At 32.4% G+C, this 18,689-nt stretch overlaps 1 protein-coding gene across 3 annotated transcripts; it reads left to right on the forward strand.

Moving 5' to 3' along the window:
- Positions 1–975: 975 nt before the first annotated feature.
- Positions 976–13,330, forward strand: LOC115707030 (myosin-17). Of its 3 annotated transcripts, none has more exons than XM_030634837.2 (44): positions 976–1,161; positions 1,258–1,345; positions 2,247–2,375; positions 2,533–2,676; positions 2,767–2,912; positions 2,985–3,141; positions 3,247–3,305; positions 3,407–3,566; positions 3,699–3,848; positions 3,926–4,062; positions 4,141–4,287; positions 4,378–4,479; positions 4,643–4,700; positions 4,825–4,926; positions 5,063–5,100; positions 5,298–5,424; positions 5,518–5,688; positions 5,976–6,107; positions 6,280–6,389; positions 6,485–6,545; positions 6,639–6,816; positions 7,237–7,442; positions 7,655–7,774; positions 7,891–7,989; positions 8,351–8,572; positions 8,807–8,946; positions 9,192–9,306; positions 9,400–9,450; positions 9,534–9,584; positions 9,688–9,738; positions 9,871–9,918; positions 10,048–10,095; positions 10,184–10,258; positions 10,358–10,528; positions 10,735–10,890; positions 10,986–11,192; positions 11,545–11,688; positions 11,782–11,852; positions 11,952–12,051; positions 12,136–12,192; positions 12,292–12,348; positions 12,422–12,502; positions 12,675–12,757; positions 12,863–13,330. In XM_030634837.2, exons 2-44 carry the CDS (start codon positions 1,343–1,345, stop codon positions 12,993–12,995), a joined length of 4,797 nt encoding a protein of 1,598 aa, XP_030490697.2. In that variant the 5' UTR covers positions 976–1,161; positions 1,258–1,342; the 3' UTR covers positions 12,996–13,330. The 3 variants fall into 3 exon arrangements, with proteins under 3 accessions (XP_030490697.2, XP_060971908.1, XP_060971910.1); XM_061115925.1 differs by having other exon boundaries at positions 10,208–10,258; XM_061115927.1 differs by having other exon boundaries at positions 977–1,161; positions 10,211–10,258.
- Positions 13,331–18,689: the final 5,359 nt, after the last annotated feature.

An 18,689-nucleotide genomic window follows, 5' to 3' on the forward strand; every position in this document is an offset into this window, starting at 1 on the left:
ATAAATATAAATAAATAGAGAGGTGTAAGTGTAACCATCAATGTCTTTTCTTAAAATAAAATATTTATTGCCAATAATATATAATAACAAAAATAAAATAAAATAAAATATTTGTCCCTATCTTATATTTATATATTTCTTTCAACGGATAAACCTTTGTCTTGTCGTAAAAGGTTACGACACTTATTAAATGTTCTCTAACGTTTTATATAATATAAAACAAAATACTTTTGCGAAATGACATAAAAGGACTCTTCATTTTCTTTCCATTTAAGCAAAATTAAGGTAGAATAATCGGTTCATTTCACACCAACCCAACAAACAATTTGTAATTTATTTCTTCCATTATGGGATTATGAATTAGGGTACCTTTATCTAATATTTAATGGCTAATTAAGATTTTTGTCCCTTAAACTTTAACATGTACTAAATATACTTCTTAGACTTTTTTGAGTGTTAAAAATTCTCCCTTAACTATTAAGATTGTTAGATTTAAGACTTTTGTCTAATTTCATTCAATTTTACTATTTCAATGTTTGTTTATATACTAAATTATGCTTCCTAGACTTTTATATCTACCAAATTATGCCCTCAAACTTTAACATGTACTAAATCATGCTTCCTAAACTTTCATCTATGTTAGATTTTTTTTACTAAAATTCGATAAAAGTCCTTAAATTCAACAATCTCAATAGTTCATGAGCATTTTTAACGACCTTAAAAGTTCAAAAAACATGATTTAATACATGTCAAAGTTTGGGTGAAAAAAATCCTAATTAGCCATAATTAATTAACAATAATTTCATGTTATTTTTCACAAATCATTATCTTATTTTCACAAAAAGGAAAGGACAGTTGTGTAAATGTGCCCTTAAAACCACAATTTGTCACCTCAATTTTTTTTTTTTCCATTTTCTTTTCCTATAAATAAAAAAATATTTTGTTGATGTTGTTGTATTGCAAGCGGCGCCCATTCTTCAGTTTGAGTTTAGTCCCCACCACTGTCTCTTTTCTCTTTCTTAGTCCTCACTTTGAAATCTTTTCAGTGAGTTTCGGAAGAGAGAGAAAAATATATATTTATTATTATTTTTATAGTGAGAGAGAGAAAGAGTCCCTACCAAAGCTCGAAACTTTAGAGTGAGGGTGGGAAATATTTGAAAGGTAGAAAGTGTTTCATGGCTTTATGAATATTGGGATATGATTGGTATTTTGATTAAAAGTGTACTTTGAACTAATTTCTTTTTAATTTTTTGTTAGATATATATTTTTTTGTAGCGATTCTCGGGTCTGTTTCTGGTCAGCAGCTTTCGTGTTTGGATGAGTTGAAGGTCACCACATACCAATGGTAACTCCAAGCTTATGGCTTTCACTTTCGCAATCCCTTTCTCTATATGTTTTGTCTGTAAATGCTGTTGTAATTGTTGAACTTCAGTTCGTTCTTATGAATTTTTTGAGCAAAGTTCAAATTTTTGGCTGTCTTCCTGTAAATTTGAAGAACTGGGTTTTTTTTTTAATTATTATATAATTATTGTTCAGGGATATGTTGAGGGGGAATTGAATGAAAATGAACTTGAGTTTCGGTTGTTCGTTTACATTATCTTTTGAAAGAGGCACCTCATTTTTTTTCAAAAAATTTAAAAGAAAATCAAACCATGTCTTATAAAGATGAGGATCAACCTAGAAAGTTTAAGTTTAAGTTTAAGTTAATAGAAAACAATGGCTTGAGTTTTTTTTTTTTCTCTTCTATGATACTAGTTTTTGGGTTCTCATTGCTTAATGTTGCAGAGAACCCTTTAACCTGTTACATTTGCTTAGTAAGTGTTAACAATTGTAGTTATTGATCTATTTATTAAACAATCATTGGGCTTTCCCTGTTAATAATTTTTGTTTGGGCATAGTTGTTATGAGTTGACACTTTAAACAGTAATCGTTTTTGTTTGTACTTTGGATGATAGTCTTTGTCTCAAATACGCTATGTAATGGATGTTATGGTTGGTACTTGTTCGAAACAAAAAGTCACTGTTGTTCCTAATGCCATTGTGGTTTTGAATGCAATGCAACTGTTCTATTAATGTTTTCAGTTTAGAACTCCAAATTCACTAGTGGCATGGTGATATTAGTCTTGTTTTCTTTATTTTCAAGATAACATTTTTTAAACCTTTTACATGGGATATAAAGTAAATTAAAGATTCCTTTTATATTGAGTGTGATGTTTGCAATTGCATTTTGTTGCTTACTTTTTTCAGGCTGCACCAGTTAACATAGTGTTAGGCTCTCATGTATGGGTTGAAGATCCTACTTTGGCTTGGATTGATGGAGAAGTTACGCGGATCAATGGCTTGGAGGTTCACGTTCATACCACAAATGGAAAAACAGTAAGGGCTTCGTCAGCCATGCAGACGTAGTAAAACAAATGAGACATGTTTGCGTATTTATATACATATGAAGATGCATTTATTGTGTTGTAACTTGTAATTTTCCTTTATTATCTTCTATATTTGGTACTAATTCACTCAAATGAATTTTCAACAGGTAATCACAGATAGCATGAATGTTTTTCCAAAGGATACCGAAGTTCCACCTGGAGGGATAGATGATATGACAAAACTATCATATTTGCATGAACCTGGAGTTCTGGAAAACCTGGCCATTAGATATGAACTTAATGAAATCTATGTGTGTCAAATTTACTTCCATATATTTGTTTAGAAATATTAAGGTGCAGCAACATTACTGGATTCTAATTTTGGTAATTTGCCTTCTCAGACATACACTGGAAATATTCTGATAGCAGTCAATCCATTTCAACGATTGGATCATCTTTATGATACTCACATGATGGCACAATATAAAGGAGCTCCTTTTGGAGAACTAAGCCCTCATGTTTTCGCGGTTGGAGATGCTGCATACAGGTGAAATATGTATTCTATAGTTCTCTCAAGAAACTTACACTATTTCCTGATGTTTTTGTCTTGCGAAAATAGGGCAATGATTAATGAGGGAAAAAGTAATTCCATTTTGGTAAGTGGAGAGAGTGGTGCTGGTAAAACTGAGACAACAAAGATGCTCATGAGATATCTTGCCTATTTGGGTGGCCACTCGGGAGTGGAAGGATGTACTGTTGAACAACAAGTTTTGGAGGTAAGATAAATATGCTGTTTAGCACGTGTTGAGTTTTATGTACTATCATAACGAAGCGGGTCTAACTAAAGTTTTTGGTGTTTTTTGGGCTCAAATATATTGTAGTCCAACCCAGTGCTTGAAGCATTTGGCAATGCCAAAACAGTTAGAAATAACAACTCAAGGTATGCAATAGTTTTATACTGTTATTTGACCTGTTGAAGGCTGTTTTATAGCTTTTTTGAAGATTCTAATATCCATTATCTCCTCTGGATGTAATACACAGTCGTTTTGGAAAATTTGTTGAAATTCAATTTAATAAGTATGGGAGGATATCTGGTGCTGCTATCAAAACCTATCTGCTTGAAAGGTCTCGGGTTTGCCAAATTTCTGATCCAGAGAGAAACTACCATTGTTTCTACCTTCTTTGTGCTGCACCAAAAGAGGTATTTTGACATTGCTGCTCTTAGGTTTTCTTTGTTTCGTAACCTTCTTTAAAAGTTTGCACATTTGACAGAATGAAATATTCATTCTTATAGAGTTCTGACTACAGTTTCTTCTTCTTTTTTTAATGGCAGGATATTGAGAAATATAAATTGGGTAGCCCCAAGTCTTTCCATTATTTAAATCAGTCCAAATGTTATGAGCTGGATGGGGTGAGTGATGGTGATGAATATCTTGCTACTAGAAGGGCGATGAGCATTATCGGAATCAGTGAAGAGGAGCAGGTTCATATTCTAATTTGAAGTGTCAACTTTCAATTTTGTGGTTTAATCATATTTCTGATTACTTGTGGTTCTTCCAGGAGTCAATATTTAGAGTTGTAGCTGCAATACTTCACCTTGGTAATATCAATTTTTCCAAAGGGGAGGAAATAGATTCCTCAGTCATCAAAGATGATGAATCGAGATATCATCTTAATGTGACCTCAGAACTTCTTCGGTATTTTGTCATGGTTAATTTATTTCCATATATACATCTAGTTATTCCTGTCACATATTAACTAAAATCATCATATAGATGTGATGCCCAGAGCTTGGAAGAGGCTCTCATTAAACGAGTAATGGTGACTCCAGAAGAAGTTATCACAAAAACTCTCGACCCTGATAATGCGATTAATAGCAGGGATGCACTAGCTAAGACATTATATTCTCGCTTATTCGATTGGTGAGCCTTGCCTTCCCTTGACCTAGATATATTTATCTATCTAGTAATTATTGCATGAAGATAATAACATGTATTACCATATTGTTTCAGGCTGGTGGACAAAATCAACAATTCAATTGGGCAGGATCCAAACTCAAATTCAATAATTGGAGTCCTTGATATTTATGGCTTTGAAAGTTTTAAGTGCAATAGGTATGATGAGAAAGGAGAGTGTACTGTGCCATGTGTCAAGTACACCAAAGATACTACATTTATGACTGCGATTTCGTACATCATTATTATTTCTTTCAAGAAAGGAAACTATACATGTGTGTAATTATTGATACTATGCTATGTTCGTTGTTTAACGTAACAGTTTTGAGCAGTTTTGTATCAACTTTACAAATGAAAAACTACAACAACATTTTAATCAGGTTAGTATATATTGTTAATATTTGATGAGACTAAATTTGCTATACTATTCATAAAAAAAAAAAAAACTTTGCTATACTCCACATGTATTTGAGAGTCTAATTTCTCGCTATCTTGCGATTGCAGCATGTGTTTAAAATGGAACAAGAGGAATACAACAAAGAAGAAATAGACTGGAGCTATATTGAGTTTATCGATAACCAAGATGTGCTGGATCTAATTGAAAAGGTTTTTAGCTGTTGCTTGTTCCTATTTCTGACCTTTTATACATGTTGTGGAAGTGTAACTCTAAAGTCATTTTTGATAAATTTATTAGTGTTAGTATCATTGTGTTTCTAAGATAAATCAATTTAATTATTCACAGAAACCTGGAGGAATTATAGCACTCTTAGATGAAGCCTGGTATGTTGCTCTTGTTTGATCCTTTTTTTTTTTGCTAATTTTGAATATATTGTTTACAATAATAATTACATTGTATATCAGTTTATCTCTGTCTGAGTCTGTGGTTGCTCCATTTAATGTAGTTCTTAATAGTATCTAACCTTTTTCCTTCTTTAGCTTCATTCTGTGTCTCATATGCATACTATTGTTTGTTGCAGCATGTTTCCAAAGTCCACTCATGAAACTTTTGCACAGAAGTTGTATCAGACTTTCAAAAATGAGAAACGATTTATAAAGCCAAAGCTTTCTCAGACTGATTTTACTATATCACACTATGCGGGCGAGGTAAATTCGTTGTATTTGGTTATATACTTATGTAAGACTTTTTGACTTGAAAGGTTAATCAACTCAGTCTCTAACATTTTCTTCCTTGCAAAGGTAACTTATCAAGCCAATCAGTTTCTAGACAAGAACAAAGATTATGTCATTGCTGAGCATCAAGCTTTGCTAACAGCCTCAAATTGCTCATTTGTGGGTGGTCTGTTTCCCCCACTTCCAGAAGATTCGTCAAAGTCATCCAAATTTTCTTCCATTGGATCGCGCTTTAAGGTTATTTTCACACGTTGTTGTTTAAATTTTTATTGGAATTGATTTATCCCATGAAGTAGTTATGTAATTTCTTTTTATATGAATTTTTGTATATTTGAAGTCCTCTTCCATTTAAAAAATAATAATAAATTGTACATTATGCCAATGCTCTTCCTTAAAATCACCAATTCTTTGATTTTTTATCTCTCTTATTGCAAATGTCTCCAATTTTGTGTTATGAATGTTTAGAATCTGTTTCTATTCTGATCATAAAGCATAAGGACTGATAGACTTTTATTAATTCACAGCTACAACTTCAGTCTTTGATGGAAATCTTGAGTACAACAGTACCTCATTACATTAGATGTGTGAAGCCAAACAGTGTCCTGAAACCTGCTATATTTGAGAATCTTAATATTATTCAACAATTGCGATGTGGTGTAAGCATATCTTCACAATCATTCGTCTCTTGAATGTTACTTTTCGTTTTCCTTAAATAGATATATATTTTTCACATGAACTGTTCTTATTCCTATTTATTCATATGCTTTTTAATTAATATTTTGTATTTTCTTTTTAGAGAAATATTTTTACGTTTCTCTTCTTCTTTAGGGTGTCCTTGAGGCAATCAGGATTAGTTGTGCTGGCTATCCTACTAGACGCACATTTTATGATTTTGTAAATCGTTTTGGTCTTTTGGTTCCTGAAGTTTTAGAAGCAAAGTAAGTTTTGTTTTATGGTTTTACTTTATACATGCTGATATTGTTTAATACAAATTTTATGTAATATCTCACAAGCATTTTCCATCTTATTGCAGTTATGATGACAAGGTTGCAAGCCAAATGATTCTTGATAAAAAGGGATTGAAAGGATACCAGGTTTTTGATTAATACTTTTCTTTTATACCCAAAAGATTGAGGTTTCGTTTTGCACTTGCATATCAGTACCGTCTCTGTGGTGTGTTCTTACAGATAGGCAAGTCAAAGGTCTTCCTCAGAGCAGGTCAGATGGCTGAGCTGGATGCTAGGAGGACAGAAGTACTTGGAAATGCTGCTAGAACAATTCAACGACAAATTCGTACCTTCATTGCTCATAGAGAATTTGTTACATTGCGCAAAGCTGCAATTCAGTTGCAATCCCGTTGGCGAGGTTTGTTTTTTACTCAAATATCTCTCCGTTTGTCTGCTAAAGTTCTAACTCATCTCTTCCTTTTGGGAAACATGTCAGGATATCACAAATTAATAAGATTATTTTCTAGACATACGTTTAGATAATCAAATTAAAATTCATGAGACTTATTAGTATAAAAAAGAAAATCTGGAGCTGTGTTAATATCTGAGATCAGGTTTTGAGATGCATCCGAGGTTGTTCAGTTGTGTCCTTAAGTTGATGGTTTTAGGCATGCATGTTTGTCTGTGACAATCTCTCTGTACGAACTTTTATTTTAAAGAAACATATAAGAGTTCAGTTCTTTAATATCATAATGTACTTTTTGTGATCAGTTCACTTTATTTTTGCTTTTACCTTCAATGAAAATAAAAAGCTTTTTTTATTTCCAATTTTTTGTAGGTAAAATCGCATGCAAACTGTATCAGCACTTGAGACAAGAAGCTGCAGCATTGAAGATCCAGAAGAATTTCAAGCAATATAGAATCACAAAATCCTACAGAATACAACGGTCCTCCGCAATAAAATTGCAGGCAGGCATAAAAGCAATGCTTGCACGTAAGGAGTTCAGATTCCGAAAGCAAACAAAGGCTGCTGTCAACATTCAGGTATCATGGCATACTTATGCATTTAGTAATTAATTTTACCTTTTTTCTTTTTAAGGAGGGAATACTTCATTGAATGTATGGTAAGAATATATTTGTGTTTGTCATGTGATTGTTTTATTTTCTTTTTGCAACTACTTTTTGTATTATGTATTTCTTTGTTAAAGTTGCTAAACTTCTTGTATTCATTGAATATTATTATTGATGGTTTGTAGGCTCATTGGCATTGCTACCGAGCTCATTCTTACTATAGAAGTCTACAAAAGGCTGTGGTTGTGACTCAGTGTGAATGGAGATGCAGAGTTGCAAGAAAAGAGCTCAGAAAGCTCAAAATGGCATGTTATCGATTACATATATACACATTAATATACTTTCAACTCAATGTGATCTGGTTTCATGTTGAGTGCGGGTTTCTGAGTAAGTGATGCTGTTTTTTTTCAAATTTATTTAGGCTGCCAGAGAAACAGGGGCTCTTAAAGAAGCGAAGGACAAATTGGAAAAGCGTGTTGAGGAGCTTACTTGGCGGTTACAATTGGAGAAACGGTTGAGGGTAGTTTTTTCTTTCTATATTTTACATCATGTGATTTTCAATTTTTCCATTAATTTTATTAAAAAACTTCAAATTCAAATTTAAGAAACATGTTTTCTTTTAATTAAGAGATTCAGAATCAAGTTAAGGAGTATAAAATTTGAAAATAAGAGCCACTATTAGTAAAAAAACTATTAATGCCGATGTTAATTTATATGGTGATAGTTGCAAACTGTATTATTCCGATTAAAACGAGTTAGTTTTAGAATGTTTACTTTAATCAAAAGTTTATATGCACATTTAGTTTAAATACCATATAATTTCTATTTTTAGCCATTTTGTGGTTATAATTTGATATAGTTATTTTTGGTTTCTGAAATAGACTGATCTCGAGGAGTCAAAAGCTCAGGAAATTGCAAAATTGAAGGATATTTTGCGTGCAAAAGATCTACAAGTAGAAGAAGCAAACGCCTTGGTTATTAAAGAGCGAGAGGCAGCTAAAAAAGCTATTGAAGAAGCACCTCCTGTCATTAAGGAGATCCCAGTTTTAGTACAAGATATGGAAAAGGTTGAATCCTTGACCACTGAAGTTGAGAAGTTGAAGGTAGAATGATGTTTACTGTGTCTCACTTAATTGTTTCGTGTGAATATATTTATGATCATTTAGAACATTTGATTGATGATTAAATTTCAACCGCCATTTTCATATTAAAAGATTGTATCTGTTTCAGTTATTCGGACGAGAAGTAAATATGAATTGAAAATGTGGGTGTCAAATTGTTTACATAATCAATTGGAATTTTCTGTTAGGTGATGAATTATTATCTTTTTGGTATAGATGTTACTAGCATCCGAAGCACAGAAATATGAGAAGGTCATTGAGGGTTATGCTGCTGAACAAATCGCGTATGAGAAATTGGCTACGAAGCTGGAACTTGCGAAGATGAAAGAAGATGAGTTTGAAGATTCATTGCAGAGGTTTGAAATGGAACATGGTTGCTAATTTACAGTATTCAAACAAGTATTCTTCTCAATGAAATGTTATAATTTTATCATAATTTACAAATTTATGCTTCCTTTGAAAGCTTTGTACTAATGAATCTAGGGAATTGAAATGTTTGGCGTGGAGAGTTCTTCTAGTTGCCAAAATGATGTGTTACCAATTTAAATATACGAAAAGAAAACTCTTATGATTTTCTAATCAATTTCTCACCTGTTTTTAGGCTTCAAGAGACGGTATCTAATTTAGAATCAGAGAACCAGGTACTCCGGAAACAGGCCCCATCTATCTCACCCACTGGTCAAACTTCATCTGCAAGAAAGTCAAAAATTATTCTGGTGCGTTTGAAACTTTATATTTGCATTCATCCATATTGTGGTGACTTCTTTGAGTAATTTAAATATATTTCACATTTTTCAACAAAATAACAGACGACGATACAAAATGGGCATGCTGGCAAAGTAGAAATGAGAGAAAACCCGGTAAGTGTCTTAATGTGCAAGACAATGAAAAAGATTATATTTGCATTAATTCAATATATTTCATATTTTCTACAAAATAACAGATGATGGTAGAGAATGGGCATGCTTACAATGTAGAAATGAGAGAAAACCCGGTAAGTGTCTTTATGTGCAAGACAGTGAAAAGACTATTTGCATTCATACATATTGGTGACTTCATTTAATTCAATATATTTCATATTTTCTACAAAATAACAGACGACGGTAGAGAATGGGCATGCTGACAATGTAGAAAAGAGAGAAAACCCGGTAAGTGTTTTTATGTGCAAGACTGTAAATAAATTATTATGGTACTTGCATGAAATTTTATATTTGCATACATCCATATTGGTGTCTTGTTTGTGTAATTAAATATATTTCACATTTTCAATAAAATATCAGATGGTGGAGAATGGTCATGCTGGTAATGGAGAAATGAGAAGAAACCCGGTAAGTCTTTATCTGCAAGAAATTAAAAGTTATTCTTGTGCGCCCATGAAACTTATATTTGCATTCAACCATATTTTGCTGACTTCTTTGAGTAATTAAATAATTTGTGCACGCTTCAACAAAATACAGACCGTAGAGAATGGGCATGCTGATAATGAAGAAATGAGAGAAAGTAGAGTAAGTGTTTTTTTAATTTTTTTTTTCAAGTTTACTTTTTTAGGTAAAATCTTGTTTTTAAATAATACACATAATATTGATTGCTCAGTATCTTATAACATGTAATGGTCAGCAGTCTGAAACTGAAGAAAGCCCTCAGAAATCTGCAAATAAGAAGCAGCAGGTGAACTTATAGATTTCAGTACTCTACTGTTTTTCTGAGATAGGGCCTTTAATTTTTAGATTGTCTTCATTCTTTACATAACTATATGTATTGGTGCAGGCGAATCATGACCTGCTCATTAAGTGTATATCCCAAGATCTAGGTTTCTCTGGGGGTAGGCCTGTTGCTGCTTGTCTGATATACAAATGCCTTCTGCAGTGGAAGTCATTTGAGGTTGAAAGAGCCAGTATTTTTGACAGTATCATTAAAAATATAGGCACATTAGTTGAGGTAAATTGTTTGTTTGTTTGTTTGTTTGTTTGTTTTTTTCTAGTTTCAACTGGGTTTTATGGATTATGGTTTATGTTTGAAATACGGGGACAAGTCAGCTCCATGAACGTGATACAGTCTCGTCATAGAACGTGATCTGTTAAACTCTATTAGATCTTATAACTGGATTGTCATGACTTGTTACTGATGCAAGTTTAATTCCACAGAAGGCCCGTGGTAACAGTGATGTGCTATCTTACTGGCTGTCTAATACATCCACATTGCTTTTACTCCTCCAACGCACACTACGAGCTACTGGAGTTGCCGGCTTAACTCCACAACGTCGAAGGATGCCAACTTCTCTGATTGGGAGGATGTCTCAAGTAAGAGAGGTCTTTCTGATTTTCCAAACATTTGAAAATGTTCCTAGTTTGTGCTGTTCTAGTAAAGTTCTGTTTTCATTGATCCAAATTTCTAGGGCCTTCGTGCATCTCCACAGAGTGCTGGTTTCTCCTTCTTCAGTAATCGGGTACTTGGTGGAGTGGAAGAAGTTCGGCATGTCGAACCCAGATATCCAACTTTGCTTTTCAAGCAGCAACTTATAGCTGTTCTTGAGAATATATATGGAAAACTGAGAGACAATTTGAAAAACGACATCACCCCGTTTATTGGGTTGTGCATCCAGGTATTTGCAATGCTTTCTCATATCTTTAGTACTTGTGTTCTTTGTTCTCTACCTATCAACCAATAGCTTTGTTACCATAATGTTTTATTCTTGACAAATCACAATTTGAAATATACATTGTATACTCAAATGGATAATAGATGTGTTTTTGCGTGTGAGTGGTCATTTTTGTATCTTATGAATAAAAATAAATAAAACTAAGTAATTGGTGAAACGAGACTCTTTTTAAAGTCACTTTGCAAAATGACATATTTTTTATAATTTTTATTTATGTTATTCATTCTCTGTATGCGAGAATATATTACTAATTAGAACTTTTGTGCTCTATACTTCTTTGGCTCCTAAATAAAAGGCACCGAGGTATGGAACAACTCGGGCTGGTGTGTTGCAGGGGCATTCACAAGCTAATTCTGAAGCGCAACAAGCTGTAAATGCTCACTGGCAGAGCATTGTGAATACCTTAAATAACTACTTGATGATCATGAAAGCCAATTTTGTGAGCATATAACTCTAAACTATGTGCTATAAAATGGTTATCCTTCTTGCCATATACATGATAATCCTCTCCAATATCATGGTGGTCTTTCAGGTACCTCCATTGCTGATCCGCGAATTGTTCGCTCAGATATTTTCATTTATCAATGTTCAGTTGTTTAACAGGTAAAATAACCTAACGTTTTGGATGTTCTACTTGATTCAGCAAAACAATACATCAGCACCGTTTCTTTATTGTTTTTTTTAATTTTTTATTTCATGCAGCCTTCTCTTGCGACGTGAATGTTGCTCATTTAGTCATGGGGAGTATGTCAAAGCAGGGTTGAGTGAGTTGGAACAGTGGTGTCATGGTGCAACCGAGGAGGTCTGGCTCATTCACCTCTTCCGCACCTGTTTTCTTTTTCCTCAACTGAAAAATTAGTTTAACATGTGGCTGGTTTTCATTCAGTTCACAGGGTTTGCTTCAGATGAACTGAAACAACTCAGACAGGCAGTTGGTTTCCTGGTTAGATATCATTTATCTTTGTCGTTCCTTTATATATGCTTATTATTATTCTAGACATTTCATTGTTACTTAGATACCTTTTCTCTAATGCCGAATCAGGTCATACATCAGAAGCCCAATAAATCATTGACAGATATCTCAAATGATCTTTGTCCTGTGAGTGACTTCTCTGTTCTACTTACTCCATCCGTAGTACTTGAACTCACTATTTCTTTGCTGCTTGTTTCAGGCTCTCAGCATTCAGCAGTTGTATAGAATCAGCACAATGTACTGGGACGACAAATACGGTACACATAGCGTGTCTTCTAGCGTAAGTCAAAGCTCTTTACTAATATCATTTGATTGATCTGTCAGTCTTTACTTTCTTTCCCCTTGAGAAATATCCATTTTAACATACTTCTGATGCTGTGGGTGTTACAGTTTCTCTTTCTTTTTCTTTGTTTTCTTGTATAGTCTCACCCCATAATCTTTTCTTGCTACAGGTAATCTCACGTATGAGAGCTATGATGAATGACGACAATGGCAACCCGCGCAGGCATTCTTTCTTATTGGACGATAACTCGAGGTAATCCCTTTTGCGGATTTTGCTTACTGATCATTACATGACGATATAACTTATACTTTCATATGGCTGCACTCGAACTATCTCATAATAATTATAATTTTGCAGAATTCCTTTTACTGTGGAAGACATTTCCAAGTCCATGGGCGCGGGTGAAATTGAAGTAGCTGATTTTGAGCCTCCACCTTTGCTTCGATATAACTCAGAATTCGCTTTTCTGCTACAACGTTCGGGTGATTGAATGTTTCCAGTTTCAATCCCAGAACATTAGTGTTACTACTAAAACATTTGGTTTCATTAGCATTTGTCATTATACAGTGTCACAATTCGAACATACAGAGCCTCACTTGTGCTCCTTGTGATATCATTTTTACTTTTGGTTTGTATCAAAAAACTACAGCCGGTTTTAGGCAGATAGCCGCATTTTATTGGCTATGGTCTACTGTTGTATCAAATGTATCTCTGTGAATGTAGGCTTAGGCTTCTTTATGCCTTTTAGAGATACATTTTATGATGTAGAAACTTGATTTGATACATCCATGTTGGCAAATGGCTAATGAAATATCTTTTTTACTAGTATTATTTTTACCATTAAGTTTTTGAACTTAAAATAGTCATTTCTCTCCATGCCATCTTTTGTTAATATGTAGAGCATTGCTATAGTGGTGTCTAGCATCTAGCTTCATCTAAATGTAAATAGTTAGTAATATTACATAACTAATAGTTGCTAAATTAAAATATGTGGAGTTGATATTTACTTCAATAATAATATGATATCATATATGGTGTTAGATATTATTAGTATTAGAGCTGGCTAAGCAAGTCAGACACGATTACACGATTTGAAATCTGCACGAGAGTTAGCGGGTTTGGGTATGCCTTAAATGGGTTCGGGTTGACTCGTCTAATTTGTTTAATAAACGGGTCGTGTTCGGGTTGACACGACTAACACAAAATTGACCTGTTAATAACTTATTTGAAGTTATTTTAGTACTTTAATATGTCATAAATGAATTATAAACGTGTTGAATACTTAGTAGACGTGTTATTGATTGACATGTTTAAACAAAATATGCTTATAAACGGGTTACACGTGTCTTGTCGTGTCAATCCGTTTATAAATGGGTCGTCTTCAGGTTTCATTTTTTGACACGATTATTAAACGAGTCGTGTTCAGGTCGAGCATGTACATGTTATATATGAGTCTCGACACGAACCGCGAACACGAATTGTCACTCCTAATTAGTACCTTTTAGTATTTCTTTAATATGTAGTGGGATTTGAACTATTTTTGTCTTGTGATGTAATATAATATTTAGAGAAATTTGTGGTATAAATATTCATATTGTTTGTTTTGTTGTGAATAAGTACCTAAATTTTTAAAATAACGACACTAATACCCAAAATTTGATTTTTTCCAAACTTCTGCTAATACCTACTAATTTTTGTTAGTGCATTGGACACGTGTACAATTCAAATTCTTTCATATTTTTTTTCATTTTTTTTCATTTTAACCTGATAATACTAATTTAAAATATATTTCCTTTGTTAAACTGAATTAAAAAAATAATTAAATCATAATATATATTCCTTTAAATCATAAAATAGAAACAATGTGGTCAGAAACCAGATCGCTTGATATCTCCCAGACACCTTTTTCAATTAGTATTGTAATGAGTTGTACTTTAGCAGCCAACGAATCTGCAAGATTTTTGGCATGTTGAAGAGATTGAGAAATAGATGGATTTCTGGAGATAAGTTGGAAGCGTAGCATTAGCAAGCGATTGTTGAGAGAAATTTTGTTGAAGACAAGACCAAACGTCACGAGAGGTTTATTTGGCGAGTATGATTAGGCATGAAAAAATATGGACTTAGGCACAATTTTACAAATTGGCAAAACATAGCAAGAACAATATAAGCTTAAGCACGAACGACATGACAAGCTCAAAATGCATGACATATAAGCATGAATAATCTATTCTAAAAGGGTGACATGTTAAAAATCTTATATCTCATAATTGTAACAATACTAATTTGAATATTTACTATTAAATATTTAAATTTAATAGTTTAATGAATTTTTATTATAATTTGATGTGAAAAATTATTAAAAAATTATATAAAAATAAGAGCAATTTGCGGCGAAACCCCCTTATGTTTTGATTTTTATACACTTAACCCCCTTATTTTTATTTTTGGTGGCAAAACCCCTTTATGTTTTAATTTTTATACACTTAACCCCCTTATCTTTTTTTTTGTGGCAAAACCCCCTTATGTTTTAATTTTTATACAATTAACCCCCTTATCTTTTTTTTGGTGGCAAAACCCTCTTATGTTTATTTTTCTTTGCAAATTTGACACGCCAGTTAAATATTACCGTTAAATATCAACTGGATGACCACTGTATACACCTTTGTATATGTAACGGTAAAACCTCGAAGTCGATACAGTAGTAATCCGGTTAGTATTTAACGGTAATATTTAACTAAAACTTTAAATTTGCAAAGAAAAGTAAACTGAAGGGTTTTGCCACCAAAACAAAAGATAGAGGGGTTAAGTGTATAAAATTAAAACATAAGGGGGTTTTGCCACCAAAAAAAAAGATAAGGGGGTTAAGTGTATAAAAATTAAAACATAAGGGGGTTTTGCCACCAAAAATAAAGATAAAGGGGTTAAGTGTATAAAAATCAAAACATAAGGGGGTTTCGCCGCAAATTGCTCTACATTTAAATGTTAAAGTGTTACAGTTTGCTTGGAAATTATTTCATGATGCTTTGCCTACTTTGACTGAATTATATAAAAGAAAAGTTATTGCTTTTTCAAATTGCCCCTTATATAGTTAGTCAGATGATTCGAATAGACACACACTTTTTTGGTGTGAGGAGTAACGAAAGGTTTGACAATTATTAAAATTTGACTCTTTACAAAATATATTGTTCAGTGTTTCATTTCAACTGGTGATTTTAAAAGCATTTGGATTACTATCAAAAGCAAGATTTAAGCTATTCTTTTTTATAACTCGATTTATTTGGAAGGAACAAAACAATAAACCAAAAGCATTTTAATATTTTTGAAATCTCTAATTTCCTCATTCTCTCCGTAACTCCTAAAGAAACCCACATATGTGCTCTAACCCCAAACTAAACCTGAGTCGACGTCTATGCCCAATGACCCAGATCAGCATCTACCTCAAACTAAACCTAAACCTAAGTCAACCACGAACCCCAATGTCCTCACCATCCAACCCACAAAATCAATTTTTGCTCAGTCATAGAAGCTTGACGAGCAAAAATCTATCAGAGCCTAAACGAGAAGCCCCTACTTGCGTCGTCCACCAAGAAGACGATCCAGAGAAGACCCACCCATCGAGAATCTATTGAAAAACTATCGAGAACCTATCAAAATTCTATTGCAACACAATTTTCTAGAAACTATCAAGAACTTATCAAAAATCTTTCACAACACAATTTTTAGTTAACTATCGAGAAACCATCGAAAATATTACAAAAAATTACAATCGAAAATCAAGTAAAAATATTTAGAAAAATAAGCAGACCATCAAAAACCTATCTAAAAATAATCGAGAAAGTGTCGAAAATGGCCATTATTGACCTTAGTACGCTATATATTGAGAAACCATCAATACCGTATAAAAAATGCATCAAAATTTAAATAAAATACCCATATTACACCATAAAATGAGATTTCACTATTTAAAAAAATAGTAGAAACTAATACAAATAACAACCATACAGATCTACTAAAAATGAACTATATAATTTTTGAAATATCATCTTCATGCCGTCCATGACGGTGGAGCAGCAGGCTCAGTGTTCGTGAGATGGTCGTGTGGTCCTACGACATTTGTGATCGTCGTGGTCTTTCCGGTGTGGGTCGTCTCTTCGACAGCAGAGGAGAGAGATACAATAGAGAGAAACGAGAGTTTGAGAGATTTCTAAGGGTAGGGGTACTTTTGGTATAGGGTTAATAATATTGGCATTAAATGGTATAATGTAATACATAAATTTATTAGTTATTTAGATGTCTTTTTAAGCATGGTTATTGAAAATTTTCTACTATAAAGGTGTTTTCTTTCACTACTTCATTATTTTAAATCATTTTGTAGATAATAAATTAGTTAAGTATTTTGATTATTAGTGAAATTATTACTTAGAGAGAATGAGAAGAAAATAAATTGACTTTTTTTTTAGCAAAAGATGGTTTGAAAGAGTGTTTTTATTTATTTTGGTAGCATTTGGAAATACATTTGTTTTTTTTAATTTTTTAATCACAAAAATGAAAATAGAGTATATGTTTTTTAAAATTTTGTTTTTGAAAAATAAAAATGTGTTCTATAGCTATTTTTATTTTTAAAATTTTATAAACAAAAAACAAAAATAAGTTTTGTAAAGTTTGTTTTCATTTTTTGGTTTTATTTAAGTCGAATACGGGATCGGATTTGGGTCTAGGTCCGGGCCTGAGTTAGGGTTCGGGTTCGGGGCCGGGTCCAGGGCTGTGGCTGGGCTGGGTTGGGTTTGGGGTTTAGGGTCGGGTCTGGGTATAGGGTTGGTGTCCGACTCTGGGGCTGAGTCCGAGGTTGGGTATGGGGTCCAAGGTTGGGTCTGGGTTTGGGGTCAAGGTTCGGGTCTGGGTCTCAGTCCAAGTTTGGGGTTTAGGTTCGAGTTTATGTCTGGGTTCGTGTCCGAGGTCAGGGTCTGAGATCTGAGTATGGGTCGTGGTTCGCGGCCATTTGGGGTTCGAGTCTGGGGTCGGGGTTCGCGTCCGAGCGAGGTCCAGGTTTAAGCTTGGCTATGGGCTTAATTGGAGTCTAAAATATTTATTAAGAAAAAAAAAACTCTTTATTATTTTTTTTTTTGAAAGTGATTTTTTTATTTTTAAAATTTTTAAAATTTTGATTATCGATTAAAAAATAAAGAAAGTGAAAACAATTTTAAAGAATTTGTTTTCAAAAAATATATTCACTTTTCTAATTAAAAAACGTATTAAAAAAGTGTTACTAAATATCACATTTATGTTTCTGTATTTTTCTGTCTAAATAAATATGTCTATTCTTATGATGATTGATGGAATTGGAGGAGAATCAGAAAATATTCGTCGAGAAAAAAAATGTAAATGTCTTTTTTTTTTTTTTGCTTATTATGTTTACTAATGTAATGTGTAAGGGCTCGTTTGGAACGCCGTATTAGGTCGTATTGTATTGTATTGTATTATATTGAATTGGATTATGTATAATATTTTTATATAATACTATGTTAAACTTTAATTTATACTAAAATATTATATATTTAGGTGTCCATAAAAGTTAATACCATATATAGTTTTACATAAAAATATTGTATAAAATACAATTCAATATAATACAATACAATACAATACGACCTAATACAGCGTTCCAAACGAACCCTAATAGAAATCAATAATACTTACATTATTACAAAAGAAAGAGCCTGATTAAATAAGAGATGAAAGAAAAGAAATATTTTTCTACTAATTTTGTAAGTAATACTATTAAAGGTAATGAACTTTATTTATTTTTATTTTATTTTTTAATATACATGATGATAATTTTATCTTTTAAAATATATTTTACAAAATAATTATTATATATTATAGTTTAACTTAAAAGAACAATTTAGTTAATTTAAACATTTCGATTATGTTTTCTGACGAAGTAAATAAAATAAATTATTATTATTTTATTTTTAAAAAACTTTAGTAAATAATATATTATAAATTTTGATTCTTATTATTATTTTTTTATTAATTTATTAGATTTTGAATACTATTTTACAAGAGAAAATGTAGTATTTATTAAATGAAAAAGAAAAAAAATAAAAAGAGAAAACGTAATTTAGCGTAAATATTTTTAGGCGGCAATGGGCAGCTGTAAAAACTAAAAAGGGGGGGTGATGGT

This window comes from Cannabis sativa, chromosome 1 (genome assembly GCF_029168945.1).
Source record: "Cannabis sativa cultivar Pink pepper isolate KNU-18-1 chromosome 1, ASM2916894v1, whole genome shotgun sequence".
Taxonomy (NCBI): Eukaryota; Viridiplantae; Streptophyta; class Magnoliopsida; order Rosales; family Cannabaceae; genus Cannabis; species Cannabis sativa.

Bases quoted from the DNA above. Each gene is read 5' to 3' on its own strand.
- LOC115707030 (XM_030634837.2), top strand. The intron at 4,927-5,062 runs GTTTTTAGCTGT...AATTATTCACAG, and splicing joins TGCTGGATCTAATTGAAAAG to AAACCTGGAGGAATTATAGC. The intron at 6,817-7,236 runs GTTTGTTTTTTA...AATTTTTTGTAG, and splicing joins GTTGCAATCCCGTTGGCGAG to GTAAAATCGCATGCAAACTG.